Source organism: Rattus norvegicus, chromosome 1, assembly GCF_021556685.1.
Source record: "Rattus norvegicus strain SHRSP/BbbUtx chromosome 1, alternate assembly SHRSP_T2T, whole genome shotgun sequence".
Classification (NCBI taxonomy): domain Eukaryota; kingdom Metazoa; phylum Chordata; class Mammalia; order Rodentia; family Muridae; genus Rattus; species Rattus norvegicus.
The window spans coordinates 146244717-146263799 of NC_141534.1; the positions used below are offsets into that span (position 1 = coordinate 146244717).

At 49.8% G+C, this 19083-nt stretch overlaps 2 protein-coding genes across 6 annotated transcripts in view; one reads left to right on the forward strand and one right to left on the reverse strand.

Annotated features, from left to right (window-relative positions):
- On the forward strand, nucleotides 1-3483 carry Mesp2 (mesoderm posterior bHLH transcription factor 2). 2 transcript variants are annotated; one of them, XM_087655702.1, is made up of 3 exons: nucleotides 1-1856; nucleotides 1960-2118; nucleotides 2607-3043. In XM_087655702.1, the coding sequence occupies exons 1-3, from the start codon at nucleotides 1020-1022 to the stop codon at nucleotides 2874-2876; spliced, it is 1266 nt and encodes a 421-aa protein (XP_087511828.1). In that variant the 5' UTR covers nucleotides 1-1019; the 3' UTR covers nucleotides 2877-3043.
- An 8186-nt stretch (nucleotides 3484-11669) lies between these two features.
- Nucleotides 11670-19083, reverse strand: part of Anpep (alanyl aminopeptidase, membrane) — a 43170-nt gene continuing 35756 nt past the window's right edge. For 3 of the 4 annotated variants that reach the window (XM_087593675.1, XM_087593674.1, XM_087593677.1), the window contains exons 16-21: nucleotides 17172-17263; nucleotides 16480-16590; nucleotides 16173-16340; nucleotides 15264-15404; nucleotides 14837-14918; nucleotides 11671-12222 (exon numbers count right to left, since the gene is read on the reverse strand). In XM_087593675.1, the coding sequence (XP_087449801.1) occupies nucleotides 12073-12222; nucleotides 14837-14918; nucleotides 15264-15404; nucleotides 16173-16340; nucleotides 16480-16590; nucleotides 17172-17263 (744 nt within the window). In that variant the 3' untranslated portion in view covers nucleotides 11671-12072. Of the gene's footprint in view, nucleotides 12223-14836; nucleotides 14919-15263; nucleotides 15405-16172; nucleotides 16341-16479; nucleotides 16591-17171; nucleotides 17264-19083 lie in introns of all 4 variants that reach the window. The other variant, NM_031012.1, reaches the window with a different exon arrangement.

A 19083-nucleotide genomic window follows, 5' to 3' on the forward strand; every position in this document is an offset into this window, starting at 1 on the left:
GGGTTTCATGTAGCCCAGGCTGGCCTCAAACTTTCTATGGACTTGAACTCCTGATCCTCTTGCTTCTACCTCCCAAGGGCTTGGATTATAGCCATGAGCATTCACTGATGGCAGTATTTGGGGATTTTGTTTTGTTTTTATTTTCTGGGATTAGTTCCTAGTGGGTAGTACAGGCTGACCCCCCCCGCCCCCAATTCTCCTGCCTCAGTCTCCCAAGTGCTAAATTACTGGTATATGCCACCACACCTGTGTAGTCCCTTCTACACCTGTGTAGGTGAGATTAAAGCCCACAGCAAGCGCTTTCAGAATCATTCCAGAGAGGACCAGAAGTCACTCTGTGCAGCAATTACTACTGCGATGAGAACAGGCTTAAAGAAATTAGGTGGCTTCAAGGTGACACAAAGCTTCTTCAAGTTGGCTCTGGCATCCACCTCCTTCCATTTCCACTTCCCACTCTTTTGCTCCAGGCTGCTGGGTTCCGTCTTTAGTGGGTATAGATACTGTGGTCCATGAGAATTTCTAAGTATCATTCAGCAAATTAGCTAACGCGGGGATCTGAGGAAGCCCACTGTGCCGGTCGGATCCAGCACAGGCACAGCCCATTAAAGGTTAATGATGAAGGGTGGCCACTCCATAAGTGAGCCAGTGAGGCACGGGAGGGACATCCAGGTACCCAGCAGCCATCCATGGTGATGGTGGGTTCCTGTGCATTCACCCTGCAGTAGCGGGGCGGAGTGAGGGTGGGGGCTCGGTGAGAAGCTTAGCAACTCCATCCAGATGCGAATTGTCCCTCCCACACTTCCCGGCAGCAGGGGCCTCCATTAGAGCCTTCGAGGAGTCAGAATCCACACCTCCGCAAATGGGCCCGCTTTCCCAGGGCCCCCCTGCCCAGACCTTCCCTGGGCTCTGTGGGTTTTGACACCTCTCTGCAACCTGGCAGGGGACCACCTCACACCTTTAGTTCAGATAAAAGCTAGGACCTGGAGGTGACCGGTCCAGATTCCCAGAGTCACACAGTCATGGCCCAGTCGCCACAACCTCAGAGCCTCCAGGGCCTCGACCACTGGGTCTTCTCCCAGGGCTGGGGCTGGGCCCGGCACTCCGACTCCACGTCTCCGGCCTCGTCCTCAGATTCGTCCGGTTCATGTCCTTGCTACGCCACCCGCCCGCCCTCACAGTCCACGGGCCCGGCCCGCAGCGCACGCAATACCCAAGTCGCCCCGAATGCTCCCCGACGAGCACGACCGGCGCCCGCAGGAGGACAGCGGCAGAGCGCCAGCGAGCGCGAGAAGCTGCGCATGCGCACACTCGCCCGCGCGCTGCAAGAACTGCGCCGCTTCCTGCCGCCGTCGGTGGCACCTGCCGGCCAGAGCCTGACCAAGATCGAGACGCTGCGTCTGGCCATCCGCTACATCGGCCACCTGTCGGCCCTCCTGGGCCTCAGCGAGGACAGTCTGCGGCGCAGGCGCCGACGGAGTGCGGACGCCGCCTTCTCTCACCGATGCCCTCAGTGCCCTGATGACAGCAGCCCTTCCCAGGCTCAGATGCTCGGTCCTAGCTTGGGATCAGACATCAGTAGTGGGCTGTCCTGGGGGTGCCCTCCTGCTTGTCCTGGACCCTTAATCTCACCTGAAAACCTTGGGAGCAGAATCTCCAACGTGGATCCCTGGGTAACACCTCCTTACTGTTCCCAAATACAGTCACCCTTACATCAGTCCCTAGAGAGAGCCGCTGACACCTCTCACTGGGCACCACCCCACGCATGTCCTGGCATGCAGATATCCCCAGAGCCTAGGAACAAGACTGGGCACTGGACAGCATCCACTGAACCTGCAGAGCTGACTAAGGTGTACCAGGTAGGTCACAGGACCCCTGCCGTTTTCCCCAGGGGCAATCCCGGGCTTAAGTTGGAACTAGAATGGATGGTCTCTGGTTTGTATAGAATCTCCCACTTTTCAGGTCCGAGGTTATCCAATGAAAGGGCAAATGGAAGTAGCCTTATTACCACCTGAAGGGAAAGAGATGAGGCCCTGGGAAGTGATAGCCGCTACCATAATTGCCACCACTGCTATGCAACAGTCACCACAGTTTGGGGAAGAGAAGAGACCAGGGTGGAAGGTGAGGGCCTTCACTATCAGGAAGTCCTAAGTTCAGTGGGTGAGTGAGGCCCAGGGCTATTGGCAGCTCTTCCAGATTAGATCCTTCCGGAGCTGTTGGCCTGAGTGTTTCTCAGAGATTCATTCATCCCTAAATGACTTGTGGTTTTACTAAGCACTCAGTGTTTGCCTACACTGCTCTTTGTACTCTACCTGTATCCATTATACAGCACTATGGTGCGTTGTGCTAACACAGCACTATGAAGCATTAGAGTCCCCATTTTACAGGTGGGAAAACTGAGATGACGAGTTTTCTCCTAGCTAGTGAGTAGCAGAAGTAGGATTTGAAGGTTGGCAGTGGCTCTCCAGAACCACGGTTCTTGATCTCTGTGCACCACTGTATGGTTCCCCTGAGGCCATTCAGACAGCACCAGCTACACTGCGGAGAGAGCAGGGTTTGAAATCTCCAGTCAGTGACCAGGTCATAAACCCTTCCTGTTTCTCTTGCAGAGTCTTTCTGTGTCTCCAGAACCTTGCCTGGCCCTGGGAAGCCCACCTCTCCTGCCCCGTCCATCATGCCAGAGACTACAGCCTCAACCTCAGTGGGGCTGCTGGGACCACAGTGCAGAGGCACTCTCCAGCTCAGAGGACCAGGGTTCCAGCCCTGCCCTCCAGCTTCCTGTGACCAGTCCCACCCCCAGCTCAGGCCTGCAGTTCAGTGGCTGTCCTGAACTTTGGCAGGAAGACCTGGAAGGACCCCCACTGAACATCTTCTACTAATATGGCCTTGCCTGCACCCTGTCGGTGTGGAGTTGGGCTGCCTTGGAAGTGCCTTTATGGGCCTCGTCTGTGACATTTTAAGCTTTCCTTAGCCATGGATCTCCTTTCCCAGATGATGTCTTTCTTGGAAACTGTTTGGGACAAATAAACAATGGGTGGGTACCTTCCCTGGCTGGAGCAGGCTGTGACAAAACCTACTTCTAGGTCTCTTCTAGAGCAGTGCTTCTCAACTTTGCTAACGCTGTGACCCTTTAATACAGTTCCTCATGTTGTGGTGACCCCCCCAACCATAAAATTTTATTTTTGCTGCTTCATAACTGTAATTTTGTTGCTGTTATGAATCATAATGTAAATATCTGTGTTTTCTGATGGTTTTAGATGGCCCCTGTGAAAGGGTCATTCAACACCCTCCCCCCCTACCCTTCAAGGGTCACAACCTACAGGCTGAGAACCACTGTTCTAAAAGCTCAGAGCTCTGCAGAGCATAGTCTGAGCTGCCCTGAGAATGGGGCAGCCTGAGTGTAGAGGACAGAGCAGGTCCATACCCTGCTTGCTGGTGACAGCTGCCCAGAATCTTGTATACTGGTTCTATAATTGTTTTATTATTGTTTTATAATTAAAAAAAGGAAAACCAATGAAAATTTGTTTGCTTCTGATTTTCTTTTATTGGCATATGCTTCCTTGATCTTTTAAAGGGAGAAGCTTTTCTGTTGAGCAGATAACAAGTCTGCCAATCCACCCCTTCTGCAATCTAAGCCTGCCAAGATTGACATGGGCCCCAGCTTGTCACCTAGACAGTGTTTGTTGTACCTGGGCACAGGAGCCAGGAGCTCCACCTGGCCTACAGTGATAGGTGGGAACCTTGGGGGTGTATGTGTGTGCAGTCATGGGCAAACATGGGGATATTAGATGCCCAGACACCTGGGAGGTAGGGCTCTTTCACAGCTATAAGAACGGTGGTGCTAGGCACCTTTAAACCCAGCCCTGCAGAGACAGAGTTTGAGGCCAGCATGGTCTACATATTGAGTTTCCAGGGTGCCAGGGCTACACAGAAAGAGCCAGGTTGTCTCAAGAAACATTTTGTTATTTGTTTTGTTTCAGATGATGCTGAGTCGCCCCTTCCCGCTAGGTCCAGTTTTAGGTGTGTGGATCACCATGACAAATACCACCAACTGTGTAGCTTGAAAGACAGAGACTCACATTACTTCTAGATGCTAGAAGCCCAAGACCACAGTGTAGCAGGCTTAGCTGTTCCTGGGGCTCCTCCCCTTATCTTGCAGAAATCCTCCTCTTCCTCCTGCTCCTCCTTCTCCTCCTTCTCCTCCTTGTATCTGTACAATAATCTCTTACAGAGATACCAGTCATGCTAAGTGTGTGTGTGTGTGTGTGTGTGTGTGTGTGTGTGTGTTGCATGTGGAGTCCACAGTAAGGACAAAGGCTGTCTTCCTCTACCACTGCACTTGAAACAGAGTCTCTCTCACTAAACCAGAATTTCACTATTTGGGCTAGCCTGTGCCTTACTGCCTTGAGACAGAGTTTCTCACTAAACCAGATGCTGACTGTTTGGGCTAGCCTGGCTGTACATCTCAGGATCACTCTGTCTCTGCCTCTCAATGCTGGGGCAGCAGACACACCTAGCCATTCCTATTTTTTTTTTTTGTTTTGTTTTTGTTTGTTTTTATGTTGTTTTTACAAGAGTTCTGGGGATCCTCATGTTCGAAGAGCAAGCACTCTGTCTGACTGACAGTCATTCCCCCAATCCCTCCTCCCCATTTAACTTTAATTCCCTCTCAAAATAACTGTCCCCAAAGTCAGTCCATTCTGAGGCACCAGATTGCACTTGCTTTCTGTCACTGTAATTAAATTAAAAAGAGTATTATTCTTGGCTCATGGTTCTGGAGGTTGCAATGGTTCCAGTCTAGATCAGGTTGCTTTTGATCTCACGAAAACAAGAATGCATGGCAGATTCATGGGACCTAGAAGCAAAGAGAGGAAGCCTGGGGTCCTCCAGCAAGGTCTCAGCTTCTAATGGTACCACCCTGGGCACCAAGCCGGCAAGGGCACAAGCAAGATCAAAATCAGGAGCTTCAATCTGAGCTTTAAGGAACCCTGGTCAGCCTGGTGCTAAGCGCCAGAGGAAATTACTCCCCGAATCAGGTCAATTATAGGGAGACCCATAATCAGTGCCTGGGTTCTAAATACAAAATGTACGCGGGGACCATTTCATTTTTCAGTTACTAGACCATCAGTCCTGTTGCTTCACCCTCAGTGAGGATGGCTCTGGGAAAGGATACAGTGATCTATTTAGAGCCAATGTTTTGAGTTGGTTGGGGGAGAGACAGAGTGGAAAAAGGAATATCAAAGGAGGCAAGATCAAGTGGAATCTTGTAAGGTCTTGATGAGGAACTCAGCTTCCTTCCTGGGTAGCAGACTGAGGATTAGCTCAGTTGTCACAGTGCTCACCTCACATGCAGGAGGCCCTGGGTTTAGTACCCGATACCATGTAAAACTGGACATGGTGGTAATCCCTGCAGGGGAGGGAGAATGGGGGCAGGGGGATCATGCTCCGCCACAAGGCAGGTTTGAGGCCATTATGGGATGCATCAGACTCTGAGTCAAAAGCAAGTCACCAAAACAGCCTAGGGGAGAGAGGAAGGGAGGAAGTTGTAGATTCCCTGGCGGCATCTTGGCCATACATGGGGGTCTCTCATGTGTGAGGACCTTTGTCCTATAGGGCTGTCCATTGTCTGTTGTCCTACTGAGCCTCAGTTTCCCCCTCTCCTAAAGGGAAATTGACTTAGTGATTATCAAAGGTCTAATCTTTTTTTTCATCTCTTAGAAGTGATCTACTTCCAATTTCCGGGTCCGACAGTCCCTAAGGACTCTCACTTACTCATCCTGGAAAGGTGAGCAAACTCTACAGTTTGCATGAGTGTGTGTGCACATGATACACATACACACACACACAGACATACGCATATATACACATACATAGACACACATACATACACATATACACATAGGCACACAATACACATAGACACACATACACATATATACACATACACATATATACACATACACACATACACATAGACACATACACATACACACATAGATACACACATACACATACACACATAGACACACAATACACAGACACATAATACATACACATAAACACATAGACATACACATACACATAGGTGCACACATATATACACATAGACACATAGACACACACACACATAGGCCCCACTTTTTCCAATGCACTGAATTCAGCTCTTCCTTACAAGTAACTGTGGGTGAGCCTTGAAACTCCTTTGAGGATGTTTCTTCAAATGTGGTGTAGAGATCATAACAGACTTTACCTGCCCTTCAGGGTTCCTACATTTGGCATGTGGTGGCTACTCAAGAAATGGAATCGCTGAGTGTGGTCACAGCACCTATGACCCAGACTTGACTGGGTATTGAGCCACCTGACACAGCATCCCACTTAGAGAGGGACTTGGGGGTCCAGAGAGGGTTGGATGCAACTATTCTTCCTCTCACGTTCACTTTCTGGTTGAAGAAAAACATCTAGGAAAGAGAGCAACTTCCCATAGTTCCCAGCTACGTGTAGGTATCCCACATGTGACTTTAGGCTGCTGTTCCCTGCTTCCCAAGAGGACACAGGTCTTCGTGCTGGTCTCATTAGATCTGACCCCAAGGCAGAAACAGACAAATGCCAATGCTCCCCATGATTCACACTTTCATAGGGTGGGCTCCCAAAGAGATGGAAGGAGGTGCTCCCTGCCACAGCCCTCAGCTCTGAGGACCCACAGGGTGGTGGGGAGAGGACCCACCCACCAGCTACAACTAGATACGAGCATCCTCTGGCGTTTGGCAACCTCGGTTTCCAGTTCCCTGTCCATGTGGTCACCACCTGTGGGGAACATGCTCCTCAACCAACCCAACCTGGCTGGAGCTTGCTGGAAGCTAACCAGCCTGACGCTCCCGGACTAGCAAGAGCCACCTCAAGTAACTGCCACCTCTTTTTGCCCCCTAGAAGCAGGCGGGCTCAGTCCTGCCTCTCAGAACTGTAACCCCTCCTGTGTCTTTGAGTCTCACGCAGACTGCCCTGAACTACATCTCAAAGTAGCAAGAGTGGTGATGTCAGTGTGTCTGGATGACTGGGGACCCTTTTATTATCTTTAGGAGAGGCAGACTGTCCGAATACCCCAATGGATCCATGAAAAAGATACCATGCTGGTCCTACATGCAGGCCGTTGAGGCTTGGAGGAGTGGGCGTACTTGGCTCACAATCAAGGCTACACTAAAGGTTAACCCAGCTAGGTTCATCCCTAAGCTTCAGATGCTATTCCAAGACCACTGGGACTGCTGCTGCTGCTGCTGTCTACCCGAGGCATCTTCATCCCTGCTGGCAATGAGGAGTTCATCTTCTGGCTGGCAGAGGCTGGACAGGCAGTTGGCAGCCTCATAGTCTCTGCTCTGTGACCTTGGCCAAGCTCCTGTGAGCATCTTAGCTGCATCTCAGGGACTGGTATCCTCTGAACACACAGGGCCTTATGGATGCCGGCATTTTGAGGAGCCAGGAACAGGAGCTTGTCACTGTGGGTGTCACAGACCCTAGCTCAGCCCCAAGTAAAGGATAGTTTACCCCTAACCTGCAATGATAGAGCCAGAGGCTAGCTCCTATGCCCTCAGGCTTCAGTGTGGCTGTGTAGTTCCACAGAGTCTAGTGTGCATTAGGTTTGACCCACAGCGCTGAAAACGTCCAATTAAAAACAGAATAAAACACCCGAGATTAAGATAGTCTATGATCATTTGGCATCAGCTAGGAAAGAGAGGGTGCAGGTAGAATCCTCTCTCTCTCTCTCTCTCTCTCTCTCTCTCTCTCTCTCTCTCTTTAAGCCAATTCTCCCCTCTGATATCCACAGAGCCAAGAGCCCACCAGGGACCCAAAATGGTGAGACTCACCCCTCCCCCTGCCGAATGCCAGAAGGTCAAGTGCCAGTCATGGCTGCTGGGTACTGGCGACAGGAAGGGTTGGTGCTGGAGTGAAGGAGCCCGGAGATTTAATCTAGGGCAGCCCAGGGAGCCTCCGGCAGCCCCCCCTCACCAAGGCTGGCTACAGGATCTTGCCCTCCCTTGCCTTTTGATATGCAGATAGAAGGGGAGAAGTTGGGAGCTTTTCTGGCCCCAGTACCTGACCACCCCCTTCTCACTTGGGAAGAAGGGCTGCCAGGAGCCAGATGAGGCTAGGAATGGTGGTGCTTGCCTCTCAAGGGTCCGGCCACGTGTGAAGTAGCACAGCCATATTCACTAGCAACGGAGAGGGTCATGAAGCCAGCACAGCTGCTCGGCACAGTTCCAGCAAAGCTGAGGGGACTGCTACAATGGCTGTCCTTGTCTCTTACTTCTGCGTTTTGGTCTCTGTGTGCTTCATTCCTGTGGACTTTCTGCATTAAGATTCATTTTATGTCTTTTCCTGAGAAAACTTACGTCTGAGCCTTTTTTTTAAGGAAAATCCTAAAATTAACTTTATTTGGCCACTATTTGGAAGTTTTCCTTATGCCCTGGAGATAATGCACACAGATAAGCACCTAGCTAGATGAGGAATCTTGGGGTATCTGCCCCTGAGTAAGCTCAAAGGCATAGTTGGTGCAGGGCAAACAGACAACGGATAAACCCTGATTAGCCAGGAGAGAAAGTTAGAGAGTTAAGGCTTCCCAATACGATATGCTTAGAGCTCTCTGAAAATGTAGTTAAGAGATAGGTGGTCCACCTCTGGAGGAGTGGAATCAGTAGATAAGATGGATTGACTAAAATAAACTTTCCCTACTTTAGAGTGTAGATGATGAAACAAGTTGTAAAAGAAGTTAGGTATTGGTCTTTGCTATACAGAAAAAGATAGATTCGGGTATTTTCTGTTTGTGTGGAGAGCTTTAAGACTGCATCTACTAGCAGCCTACAAGCAGGCTGACATATAAAAAATGTGTTTGCAGGGTTGGGGATTTAGCTCAGTGGTAGAGCACTTGCCTTGCATGCGCAAGGCCCTGGGTTCGGTCCCCAGCTCCAGAAAAAAAAAAAATGTGTTTGTTTTGGAGGAAGCATTCTTTAGATTATTTAAGTTGGGGTTACGGGGTTAATAATAAGAATAAAATCTGTTCGTATTTTCTAATTGTAACTGAACTTGTAACCCTGGATATATAATGAAAAGCCAGACATATATTCTGTGTCACTTGGATAATAGTCTCTTTGTTCTGCCAAACTTGTATAAAAAAACACCTGGTTGCTGGTCAGTCGGATCACAGGAAAAAAAAAAAAAAAAAAAAAAAGACCCGATTGCTAGTCAGAGCCACAGAAGCAGCCTGATTAATAGCAAGTGAGAACTGCGAAATTCCCCTGACCATGGCTGACTCCCTCCCTCCCCTCACAGACTCGTTACCTCCTCTGCTCTGTCAGCAAGGACCCTCTGACAGAGGTGGAGAAAGGAGGCACAGGAAGTCAAGGTCTCTCTTAGCTACATAGCAACCAGAGGCCAGCCAGGGCTACATATAGAGTTCTAGGCCAGCCAGGGCTTTTTTGAAAAAAAAAAAAAAAATCCAGTTGGGAAGTAATATTTATGGGGAATAACTGATGTCCTGAGACCATCAGTCTGGGCTGAGGCTGGATGAGCTTCCTGTAACCAGACTCTGACAGCATTTTTGCTGAAAAGAACTGACTCCTCACTAGGCCCCCACAATAACAAGAGAACATCCCTGCCTGCCTTCCGCATCCCTTTGCCTAAAGCTATCAGACCAGGGGCCGGACAGATGGCTGACTCAGGAACATGAAGATCTGAGTCCAGAGCCTCAGCAGCCATGTACAGAGCTCGTCACAGAGGCACATGCACATCAGTAACCCCAGCTCTGGGACTCGGAGACAGGAGAGTCAGCAGGGCTCAGTGGGCGAGCTCTCACAAAAAATAAGTACGTCGTAGATGGTGGGAGAGGACGACACCTGATGTTGAATACTCCTGGCCTCCGCACGCATGCAGAGAACGTGCACCCCGCACGCATGCAGAGAACGTGCACTCCACACACATGCAGAGAACATGCACCCCGCACGCATGCAGAGAACGTGCACCCCGAACGCATGCAGAGAACGTGCACCCCGCACACATGCAGAGAACGTGCACCCTGCACACATGCAGAGAACATACACCACATACACCACACCCAAGTGCCAACAGAGGAATGGGGAGGACAGTGAGCAGCTTTGTAAGCAGGGTGACCTGAATTTGATCCCTGGAACCCAAGTAAAGGTGGGAGGAGAGAACCAACTTCGTGAAGTCATCCTCTCCCTCCACAGGAGTGCCATGGCTCGTGGGCTGCCCCGCTCCTCCACTCTGAAAGACGCTTTGGGTCAGATTACTGAACTCTGCCCACAAGTACGCTAACCACTCAAGAAACGGGGGATGTCTGAACATTTTCATCACTCTTCAAGGCCGAAAATACAGAGTGACAGAGGCATCTTAACATTTATTTATTTTTATGTATATGAGTACACTGTTGATGTCTTCAGACGCATCAGAAGAGGGCACTGGATCCCATTACAGATGGTTGCGAGCCACCATGTGGTTGCTGGACCTTGGGAAGAGCAGGCAGTGCTCTTAACCACTGAGCCAGCTCTCCAGCCCAAGAGGCATCTTTACCTCAGCTTTTTACATTGTCACATTCCAGACCCCTAAGAGGGCACCACAAACTATTCAGTCACTGTTCTAAACCACTGGTCACAGGCAGAGCCTCAGAGGCAATCAGCCTATGAGGGGATCAGCCCTCACACTGAACCAGCTTGCTTCTGTCAAGCAAAAAGGACTTCTTGGATTGCCTTGAAGAACCAAAACAAGAGACCGTGATCCCCAGACCACATCTAGACTAAGGATGTTTAATCATGGCTGTTTCCCTCAGGCCTGCTGCCTCAATTACTTTTGATTCATTCATGCCTAAAACTTGTGTCAGAGATAGAGTTGGGAGTGGCTGGCCCCTCTGTCTAGTGTGCTTGATGAGTTTAGGAATCTCTCCCTCCATCCCTCCCTCCTCAGATCCGGTTTCCCTAGGGCTCCAGCTCCTGGTCCTTCTGCCTCTGTGCTGGGAACCAGACTGTACTGCTATGCCTAGCTTGCTCATCTCCTGCAAAGTGAGCCCAGCCTGGTGATGGGACTGACAGAATTGTGGACTTTTGCTCTAAGGTTCTGGTGATAGCTTCATTTGCTAGCCCCGCCCTGGGGGTGGGCAATATGTATCTGGCACAGAGGACTGCCAACAGCACCAGCCACTCTCCATTCATCAAGTCTTCCCAAGCTCTCCTCTCCCAGTGCCTTGCTTACCTCTAACCCTCAGTCGAATCCTATTACCTTAGAAGATACACCTTACAACCTGGAAAGGACCTCTACTGTACTGCCTTCCCCTATTGTCCATCCCTCTTGACACAATGTGAGGGCCACAGCCAGCCCTCTCCTCTTGACTTTTGGTAAGGTAGATGCTCCCCTAGGCCCAGCTCTTACCATCCCTGTGGGAACCACCATAACTACCCCTCACATCCTGGAGGTTCCTCATACCCAACCCCCAAAACCTGTTCTGGGAATCAGGTTGCAGTAAAGTTGCAGCCTGTCGCTGTATGGGGCAGGAAGGTAACCTCCTCCTCCCTCCACTCCCCCAGACCTATGGCGTGCCCCCAGGTTCCCCTCTCCAGCTCTCATAACCAATGTATCAATCTCATGTTCCCACTGAGTGACAAGTCTGTAAGCTCATTTTAGAAATTCTTTATTTACATTTTCTCTTAAAAATATATATAGATCTTTGTGCCCTGTTGATTCTTTGGTTCTGGGTCTTGTGGGGGGAAAGTAGTAAGGCATTCAGGGAGACTCTTTCTAGGCTACCCTTTGTCCAGTAAATCTAGACTCAGAGCTGGGCTTCCCTGAGATCAGCCCCAGAGGCCTGGGCCTGGGGCAGAGTTGGCACGAGGGGCAAGGACCGGGAGGTGTCTGGCAGTCTGACAATTAGGAGCTAGGCTAGCTCCATAGGCTGGAGACTTTGACCTTGAGGGTCAGATGCCGGTGTCTGGCGCTCTGAAGACAGAGACCCTGCACAGGCTGCTGAGATAGTCATAGGCGTCACGCCGGGACAGATGGTTCTCGGCCCGGGACTAACTAGCTGTTTTCTGTGAACCACTTGAGTACCACGTCTTTGTTCTCCTTCACCCACTTGATGTTGGCTTTAGTCTTCTCCAGGGCTTGCTCCAGAGCCCGAGTGCCGGAGCCAAAGCCTGTGGCCGAGTTGTCCTCTTTAAACTGCTCCAGCTGTTAGGAAACCAAAGCATGAGATCTGAGCTGGTTCTCCATCTCAGCCCTGAGAAGAGGGGTGCTTCCCAGCCCTCTGCCTCTCACCCCACTCACAGACCCCTGAGGAGATGGGGCCATATCTTGTTCCTGGAGAAGAGGCTCAATCCTTCACCACCCTGGCTAAGTGCTCACCTACCCAGAAGTTGTGAAACCACAGCCCCAGATGGGATCTACTCACAGGCTATTGGGCTTTATCGTGCGATATTTCACTGAGTTAGCACTGAGTTTCACCTGAAGTACCTAACCCAGTAAATGAGCCAATGAAACAGGCGCCATATGGGAGCAACAACTGTGGAACTCTCTGAACCTCAGGTGATCAAGTGGTTTCAGCGCCTCAGTGGCTTTAAAAAAAAAAAAAGTACTAGTAAGGGTGCTACTCATGGGTGGGGCACAGCTAAGCAGGATAGAGGCCCTGGGTTCCAATCTCATCACTTCAAAATAATAAAGTCCAGTGAAGAGTACACAGGGAGAAGGCTATTATTGCAATTCACGCCTAACATGATTTTGTGCACCCAAAATCCTGGGGAGTCTGTGAAAGAACTATGGGAACACAGGCCGAGCTACGGTTCTGTTGGCCCAGCATGTGTGAAACCCTCCTCGAGTCCATCACCAGCACCAGAGATGCAAAAGGGAACTTGTTAGAACTGAGGATCCAGCAAGATTTCATAATATAGAAGCAGCACACATCGACTGTACTCCCAGGGACAGCAAAGAAAACCTGAGACATCAGAGGATTTTTCACTTTTTTTTTTTTTTTTTTTTGGTTCTTTTTTTCTGAGCTGGGGACCGAACCCAGGGCCTTGCGCTTCCTAGGTAAGCGCTCTACCACTGAGCTAAATCCCCAGCCCCGGATTTTTCACTTTAACAGCATTAAAAAACTAAGTACTGGGGCTCATGCCTTTGATCTCAGCACTTGGGAGGCAGCAGCAGGAAGAACTTGGTGAGTTCGAACCCAGCCTCGTCCAAGCCAGCCAGAGCCACATAGTGAGACCATGTCTCAAAAAATAAAATAAAATAATTAAATTGAAGGTGTAGAGGGGTAGAGCTAGCTAGTGGCGTGCTTGCTCTGAGTTGACTCCCTAGCGCTGCAAATACATTTTTTAAAAAATTGTTCTGGGGGTTGGGGATTTAGCTCAGTGGTAGAGCGCTTGCCTAGCAAGCGCAAGGCCCTGGGTTCGGTCCCCAGCTCCGAAAAAAAGAAAAAAGAAAAAAAAATTGTTCTACATGTAAGAAAATAACAATAAAACTCTTTAAAACACACAGGCATGACACTCAAGTGACACTCTGGGCAATGGAGAAGTTATGTCCTGGTTCTTCCCCCTAGCCCCATGGACCCAGAAGAAAGACTCAGACTCAAAATACATTTACAAATACCATTACCATACAGCTAGACTCTTCTCTGACTAGGTCATAACTTATCAAAACCCATTTAGTCTATCTCCATTCTGCCACGTGGCTGGTTACCTGAGCCCAGGTACCGTGTGTCTGACTCTTCGCATCTTCCTGGGCAAATCTGCCTTGCCTGCCTGACTCTGACCTGACCCAGAATTTTTTTCTGCGTACTGGGTATCCCACCTTCTATTCTACGCTTTCCTATAGGCCATAGGTTTTTTAATTGACAGGTGATACATCCATACAAATATATGAGCTATTCTGTCTACAGGACAAAATTTTAGCCATTTCTTTAGAAAGTTGAACATGGAGTAAACAAATGAGAAACAATATGCCCAGGAGAAAAGAAAACAATAAAACTGTGCACATGGGCCTTCACAGCAGCACTGTTCACAACAGTCAAAGAATGAGGACGACTGGAATGTCCATCATCCGGTGACTGGATAAAGAGGATGTGGTATGTCTACACAGTGGAATACTACTCAGCTGTACAAAGGAACCATGTGTTTTCTCAGAAACAAATCTTTTAAACCTTAGATGCTAAGCGGAAGAAGCCAGACACAAACAGGTCACATATTACAGAATTCCATTTCAAGGCGCAGATTTTACGATTCTATTTTATGAATTGCAAAGATAAAGTAGACTAGTAGTTGCCAGGGCCTAGGGAGATGGGACAGGAACGAGAAGAAATCACTAGCAGCCGCACACTTTCTTCAGAGAGTGGGTGGCAAAGATCGCTGGTATGGTCTTGCAAAAATACTAAAAAGCACTTAACACGGGGTTGGGGATTTAGCTCAGTGGTAGAGTGCTTGCCTAGCAAGTGCAAGGCCCTGGGTTCGGTCCCAGCTCCGAAAAAGAAAAAAAAAAAAAAAAAAAAAAAAGCACTTAACACAGGAAATCTTAGGGTACGTGAATTGTAACTCGTTTTTTTTTTTTTTTTTTTTATCTTAAAGGATTCTAGGTGCACAATTCTATTTACTTAGGAGACTCGCGCAGGAGTCAGGAATGCAGGCTCACCCCAAACAATGAATAAATATAGTTTTAAAGTTCCAAGGCTTTTAAAGTGGACTCATTAATATCTAAAACATCTCTACTCAACCCTTGCTGTGTGAGCGGAAGCCACCACTTCAACTGGTCAAGCCAGACAGAACCCAGGGCGAGGAGAGGTCTGGCCACTTACCTGCTGCAGCTCGAACTCAGAGGAGAAGCGCCGGGTCACTCCCTGGATGAGATTGGCAAAGGAGAAAGATCCTCCGCCGTAACTGTGGGGGGTGGGGCGTAGGGGGTGAGCATGAGCAGCGGAAGGGCCGAGACCCAAGGGACTCTCTAGACTGCGGGTGTCAAGAAACTATAGGAGCCCACAACCATTCTGCGAGGGAGACCTAAGGACCCCAAGAGACCCTCCCCGGACATGCAGGAGTTAAGACTTCAACACAGTGCAGGCTGTAGGTCCCTGACTCCTTGTCCTGTGGGAGATGTTTCCTCTGGTTGTAGTTTTCTAAGTGAGAAAGTTCAGCACGGAGGGGGTGGAGGGAGGGGAGGTATATGGGTCACCCCAGCACACCCAACCTCAGCCTTTGATAGCTCAACACCCCAGTCAGACTCACTCTTCAAACAGTTTCTTCCAGTTGCTTCGGACAAAGTCCCAAACTAGAGTTTGTCCAACCACGTTGTTGGCGATGCTGACGATGGTGGAGGTAGCATCCTGCTTCCGGATGTAGTCGGGGTTCAGAGTGTAACTCAGGTACCTGCGGGCAGCAGTCAAGGGCAGGGACCACGTGAGGACCACAGCAGTCCCATGATACAGGGTTGGGAGCCTGCACTCCATCACTGCCCCTTGCATCGCTCAGCATTCCTTTGATGTGTGAAGAGCTGTGGGGTGCCTTGGGACTACCTCCCCTGGGCAGGTGGGAAACTGAGTCTCCTACTCAGGGTCACAGGATCACTGGTCACGCAAGTGTGTGCTACAGTGGAACTCTCTTGAGAGCAGATAAAAGAAGGAAGGCGTTCCTGCCCTCCCAGCCCTCACATGAGGTAAAGTGGCTGGCCACTTTTTGCCTTGATGGTGAAGGAGACTCAACTGAACTGTTTTTTACAAACACTGATGGAGCAAAGAATGTGATTCTTATGGGTTTGGGGCTCACGGGTGTCCTGTGGAATGGGGAGCAAATGCCTAGTCAGAGTCTCTGGAACTTTGCAGGTCTGACCTATGAAAGGGCTACCAGGGTGGAAGAGACCTCATCCAGGAGGAGACCCTGCTGTGAGGTTCAAAACAGCCCAGGGCAGTTAGGGAGTTAGGGATCTGACCCTGGCTTAGTCATATACCAAGTCTTTGAGTAATTAATTGTTTTGCCTCTAAGCCTCACTATCCCTGCCAACACTGGCTGAGAGGCTGGTAGAGGAGCACCAAGGCTTGGCTAAATCTGTGGGTGGGGCCAGGCTGAGTCTGTGGGTGGGGCCAGGCTAAATGTGTGGGTGGGGCTAAGCTGAATCTGTGGATAGGGCCAGGTCCTCACCTGTTCAAAATCCACACCTCGTTGCTACAGGCCAAGGCTGAGCGGAGTTTATCTGCCTCGTTCACCAGAGTTGCTTTCCGGAACTGTTCCCAAGCAAAGTTCCACTCTTCCTCACCACCGAAAGCAATGGCATTGCAGTAGACAGTAGACCGAAGGTTGGGGTGGATCCTGGGGTGGGGTGGGGGTTGTTAGGAGCAGAGGAGCAGCAAGGAATGGGGAGCAAGGAGTTGTCGATGACTGGCCCGGGGCTCTATTTAGTCCAATGGGCAGATGAGGGCAGGCAGGGGAGGCATGGGGGAATACTCACGGGTTATTATCAGAGTTGTTCATCCACTGACTATAAAGCCCAACAACGAGATCCCTACACTCTTCGAGACCACTAGAACAGGCGGTGCTGATGGCATTAATTTCGTTGTACCTGTCAGAGGGGTGAAATGTGGTTAGTGCATCCTGCCCAGACTCCCAAGACTGTCCTCTTAACACACAACCACGGGCCTAATTACTGAGGCTCCGTGATCCACCTGACCCTGAAAAGTCCTTTGGGACTTTTCCTATTTCTTCCTGCCTTTAGCCTGATTTTCTTGGCTCCCAAGGCAGCCTGAGTCTTTGTTAATAAAGTCAGAACTGGGGACATCATTCAGTTTGTAGATGTTTGTAGTGTTCAGGAAGCCCTGGGTTTGATCCCAGCCCTGTAGAAACTGAGTGTGGTGTTATACACCTGGAATCCTACCATGTGAGACTGAGGTAGGAGGATCAAAACTTCCGGGGCAGCCTGGGCTACCTAAGACCCTGTGACAAAGAAACCCACAAAACTCGAAAGAAGCCTGAAGAGCCCACAGGACAGGTAGATCCTCAAAGCAGGGTGCCATGTTCCTAGGTGGGGGTCTCTCCTTGGCTGGTGGCCAGGCATGGAAGGTTCCAGAGCAGAACGCTGCCAGGTGGTGTTCTCAGCCCTTAGGGCCTGTGGGACCTCCAAACCCACACAGGCCTCACACTTACTGCTCCATCAGTGTTGGAGGACGGTCGAGCCAGTTGTTGGTTTTGATTTTGAAGTAGGCGAAGAGGGGTGTGACTTGCTTCTTCAGATAGCGCTGTGGGAAGAATAGAGGAGTCATGTCAAGGGCCTATGCCCACCTGCCTGGGCGGGCAGCCTCTCCGAAAACACAAGTGGGCGCTGGCAGGCAGGGAGAGGTCAGGACGTGTCCAAGGCCAGCACCACCTCCTAGTTTACTGATGACTGAATTGGTGTCCTTTCTCCTTAAAGCCAGACTCAGTCCTAACCCTCTTTGTCCACCCACCGTTGCTTCCAACTGCGATGCCAGGTCTCCTTCATGAGCTTATTGTGAGGAATCAAGGAAACACAGACGAGCAGACAGAGGGTGGACCCAAATAATGATTTTTCCAGACCAGCAACGTCATCCCCTCTTATGCCCCTTACATCACTTGCTTGGCTTGTGTCTAGTTCTGTGTGTTGTGCTTTCTTCTCTCTCTCTCTCTCTCTCTCTCTCTCTCTCTCTCTCTCTCTCTCTCTCTCCCTCTCTCCCTCCCCCTCTCCCTCTAACCTAATCTCATGTCAATCTCATACTGTCATTAAATTAAACTATTTTTCTCTTTTTTCTTTTTTGCAGATTCTGATTTGATGTGGCAGACTGACTTTTGTAACAAACTGAAAAACTGAAGCCATTATCCAATGGTAAAAGGAACTGGCCTCTCCCCTCCCCAAGAGCGTGTAAGTAGCAGTGGCTGTGATGCCAACACAGGGCAACTGGGAGTGAGAAGGGAGCTCATCCCAGCCTGGAAGAATTTGCCACCAAGCAGAAAAGCAGAAAAGGACTTTCCTAGCCAGAGGGTGGTGGGACACACATTTAATTCCAGCACTCTGGAGCAGAGGCAGGTGGATCTCTGAGTTTGAAGCCTACACAGTGAGTTCTAGAACAGTCAGAAAAACCCTGTCTTGAAAAACCAAAAAGAAAAAAGAAAGAAAAAGACTAGCTCTAGGGAGGCTGGTACTGAAAGGGCATGGGGGAAGGCTGGGGCTGTGTGTGGAGGTTGGAGTCCAAGTCTGCCGAAGTCCAGCCTGGCCCATATGGCCAGTGGCAGCTTGCCCTGGTTCACAGGAGGTGCTGGACCAGAGAGGCTGGGGGTGCTGGGTACTACACACAGTGAGAAGGGTTACAAAGAGGTCAGAGGTGAAAGTTCCCATCAGCTCTAACTGACCCCAAGAGTGGGCACTGCCGGCTTTACCATACACAACAGAGGCCATGCCAGAGACACCAGTGCTCCCAAGAGAATACCCAAGACCTCTGAATATTCATTTGATTTCCTTTTCTTTTTCTTTTCTCTTTCCTTACTTCCCTTTTTCACAGTTTATTTTAATGTCTGTTCTGTGACAGTCTGATATAAGTATATAATTAAGTTCAGTCCTTTTTCTTAATTTTCATGCCAGACACCAGGTTTAAGGCTGCACACATGCTGTGCACGTGTTCTCCCACTAAACCACACCCCAGACTCCCAGCCCCTCATTTTTGAGTGTCTCCAGTGAAGAATGATTTGGCTGCCGCGTCTCCCCACAGTGAGATCTACAGGTGACAGACTATATGGAGTTTCCAATTCTTCTTTGTCATTGTCATCACTGTCACCATCATCATCACTAAGATATGGTCTCACCACAGAGTCCTGGCTAACCGGACTTGCATAGACACCAGGCTGGACTCACTCAGAGCGCCTCCTACCTCTGACTCCTGAATGCTGGGATTAAAGGCGGGCACCACCACGCCCTTTTGTGGGCCTTAGCAGTCTGTTCTGTTCCAACTCTGGTGTGGCTTCGGGACACTGTTTACTGCCCCACTCTTAAATCCAAAAAGGCCTCTCAGCCTCCTACTTGACAGGAGACCAAGACAAACAGAAACCC

Bases quoted from the DNA above. Each gene is read 5' to 3' on its own strand.
- Mesp2 (XM_087655702.1), top strand. From the start codon at position 1,020: ATGGCCCAGTCGCCACAACCTCAGAGCCTCCAGGGCCTCGACCACTGG. The intron at 1,857-1,959 runs GTAGGTCACAGG...CCCACTTTTCAG, and splicing joins AGCTGACTAAGGTGTACCAG to GTCCGAGGTTATCCAATGAA. The intron at 2,119-2,606 runs GTGAGGGCCTTC...TTTCTCTTGCAG, and splicing joins AGAAGAGACCAGGGTGGAAG to AGTCTTTCTGTGTCTCCAGA.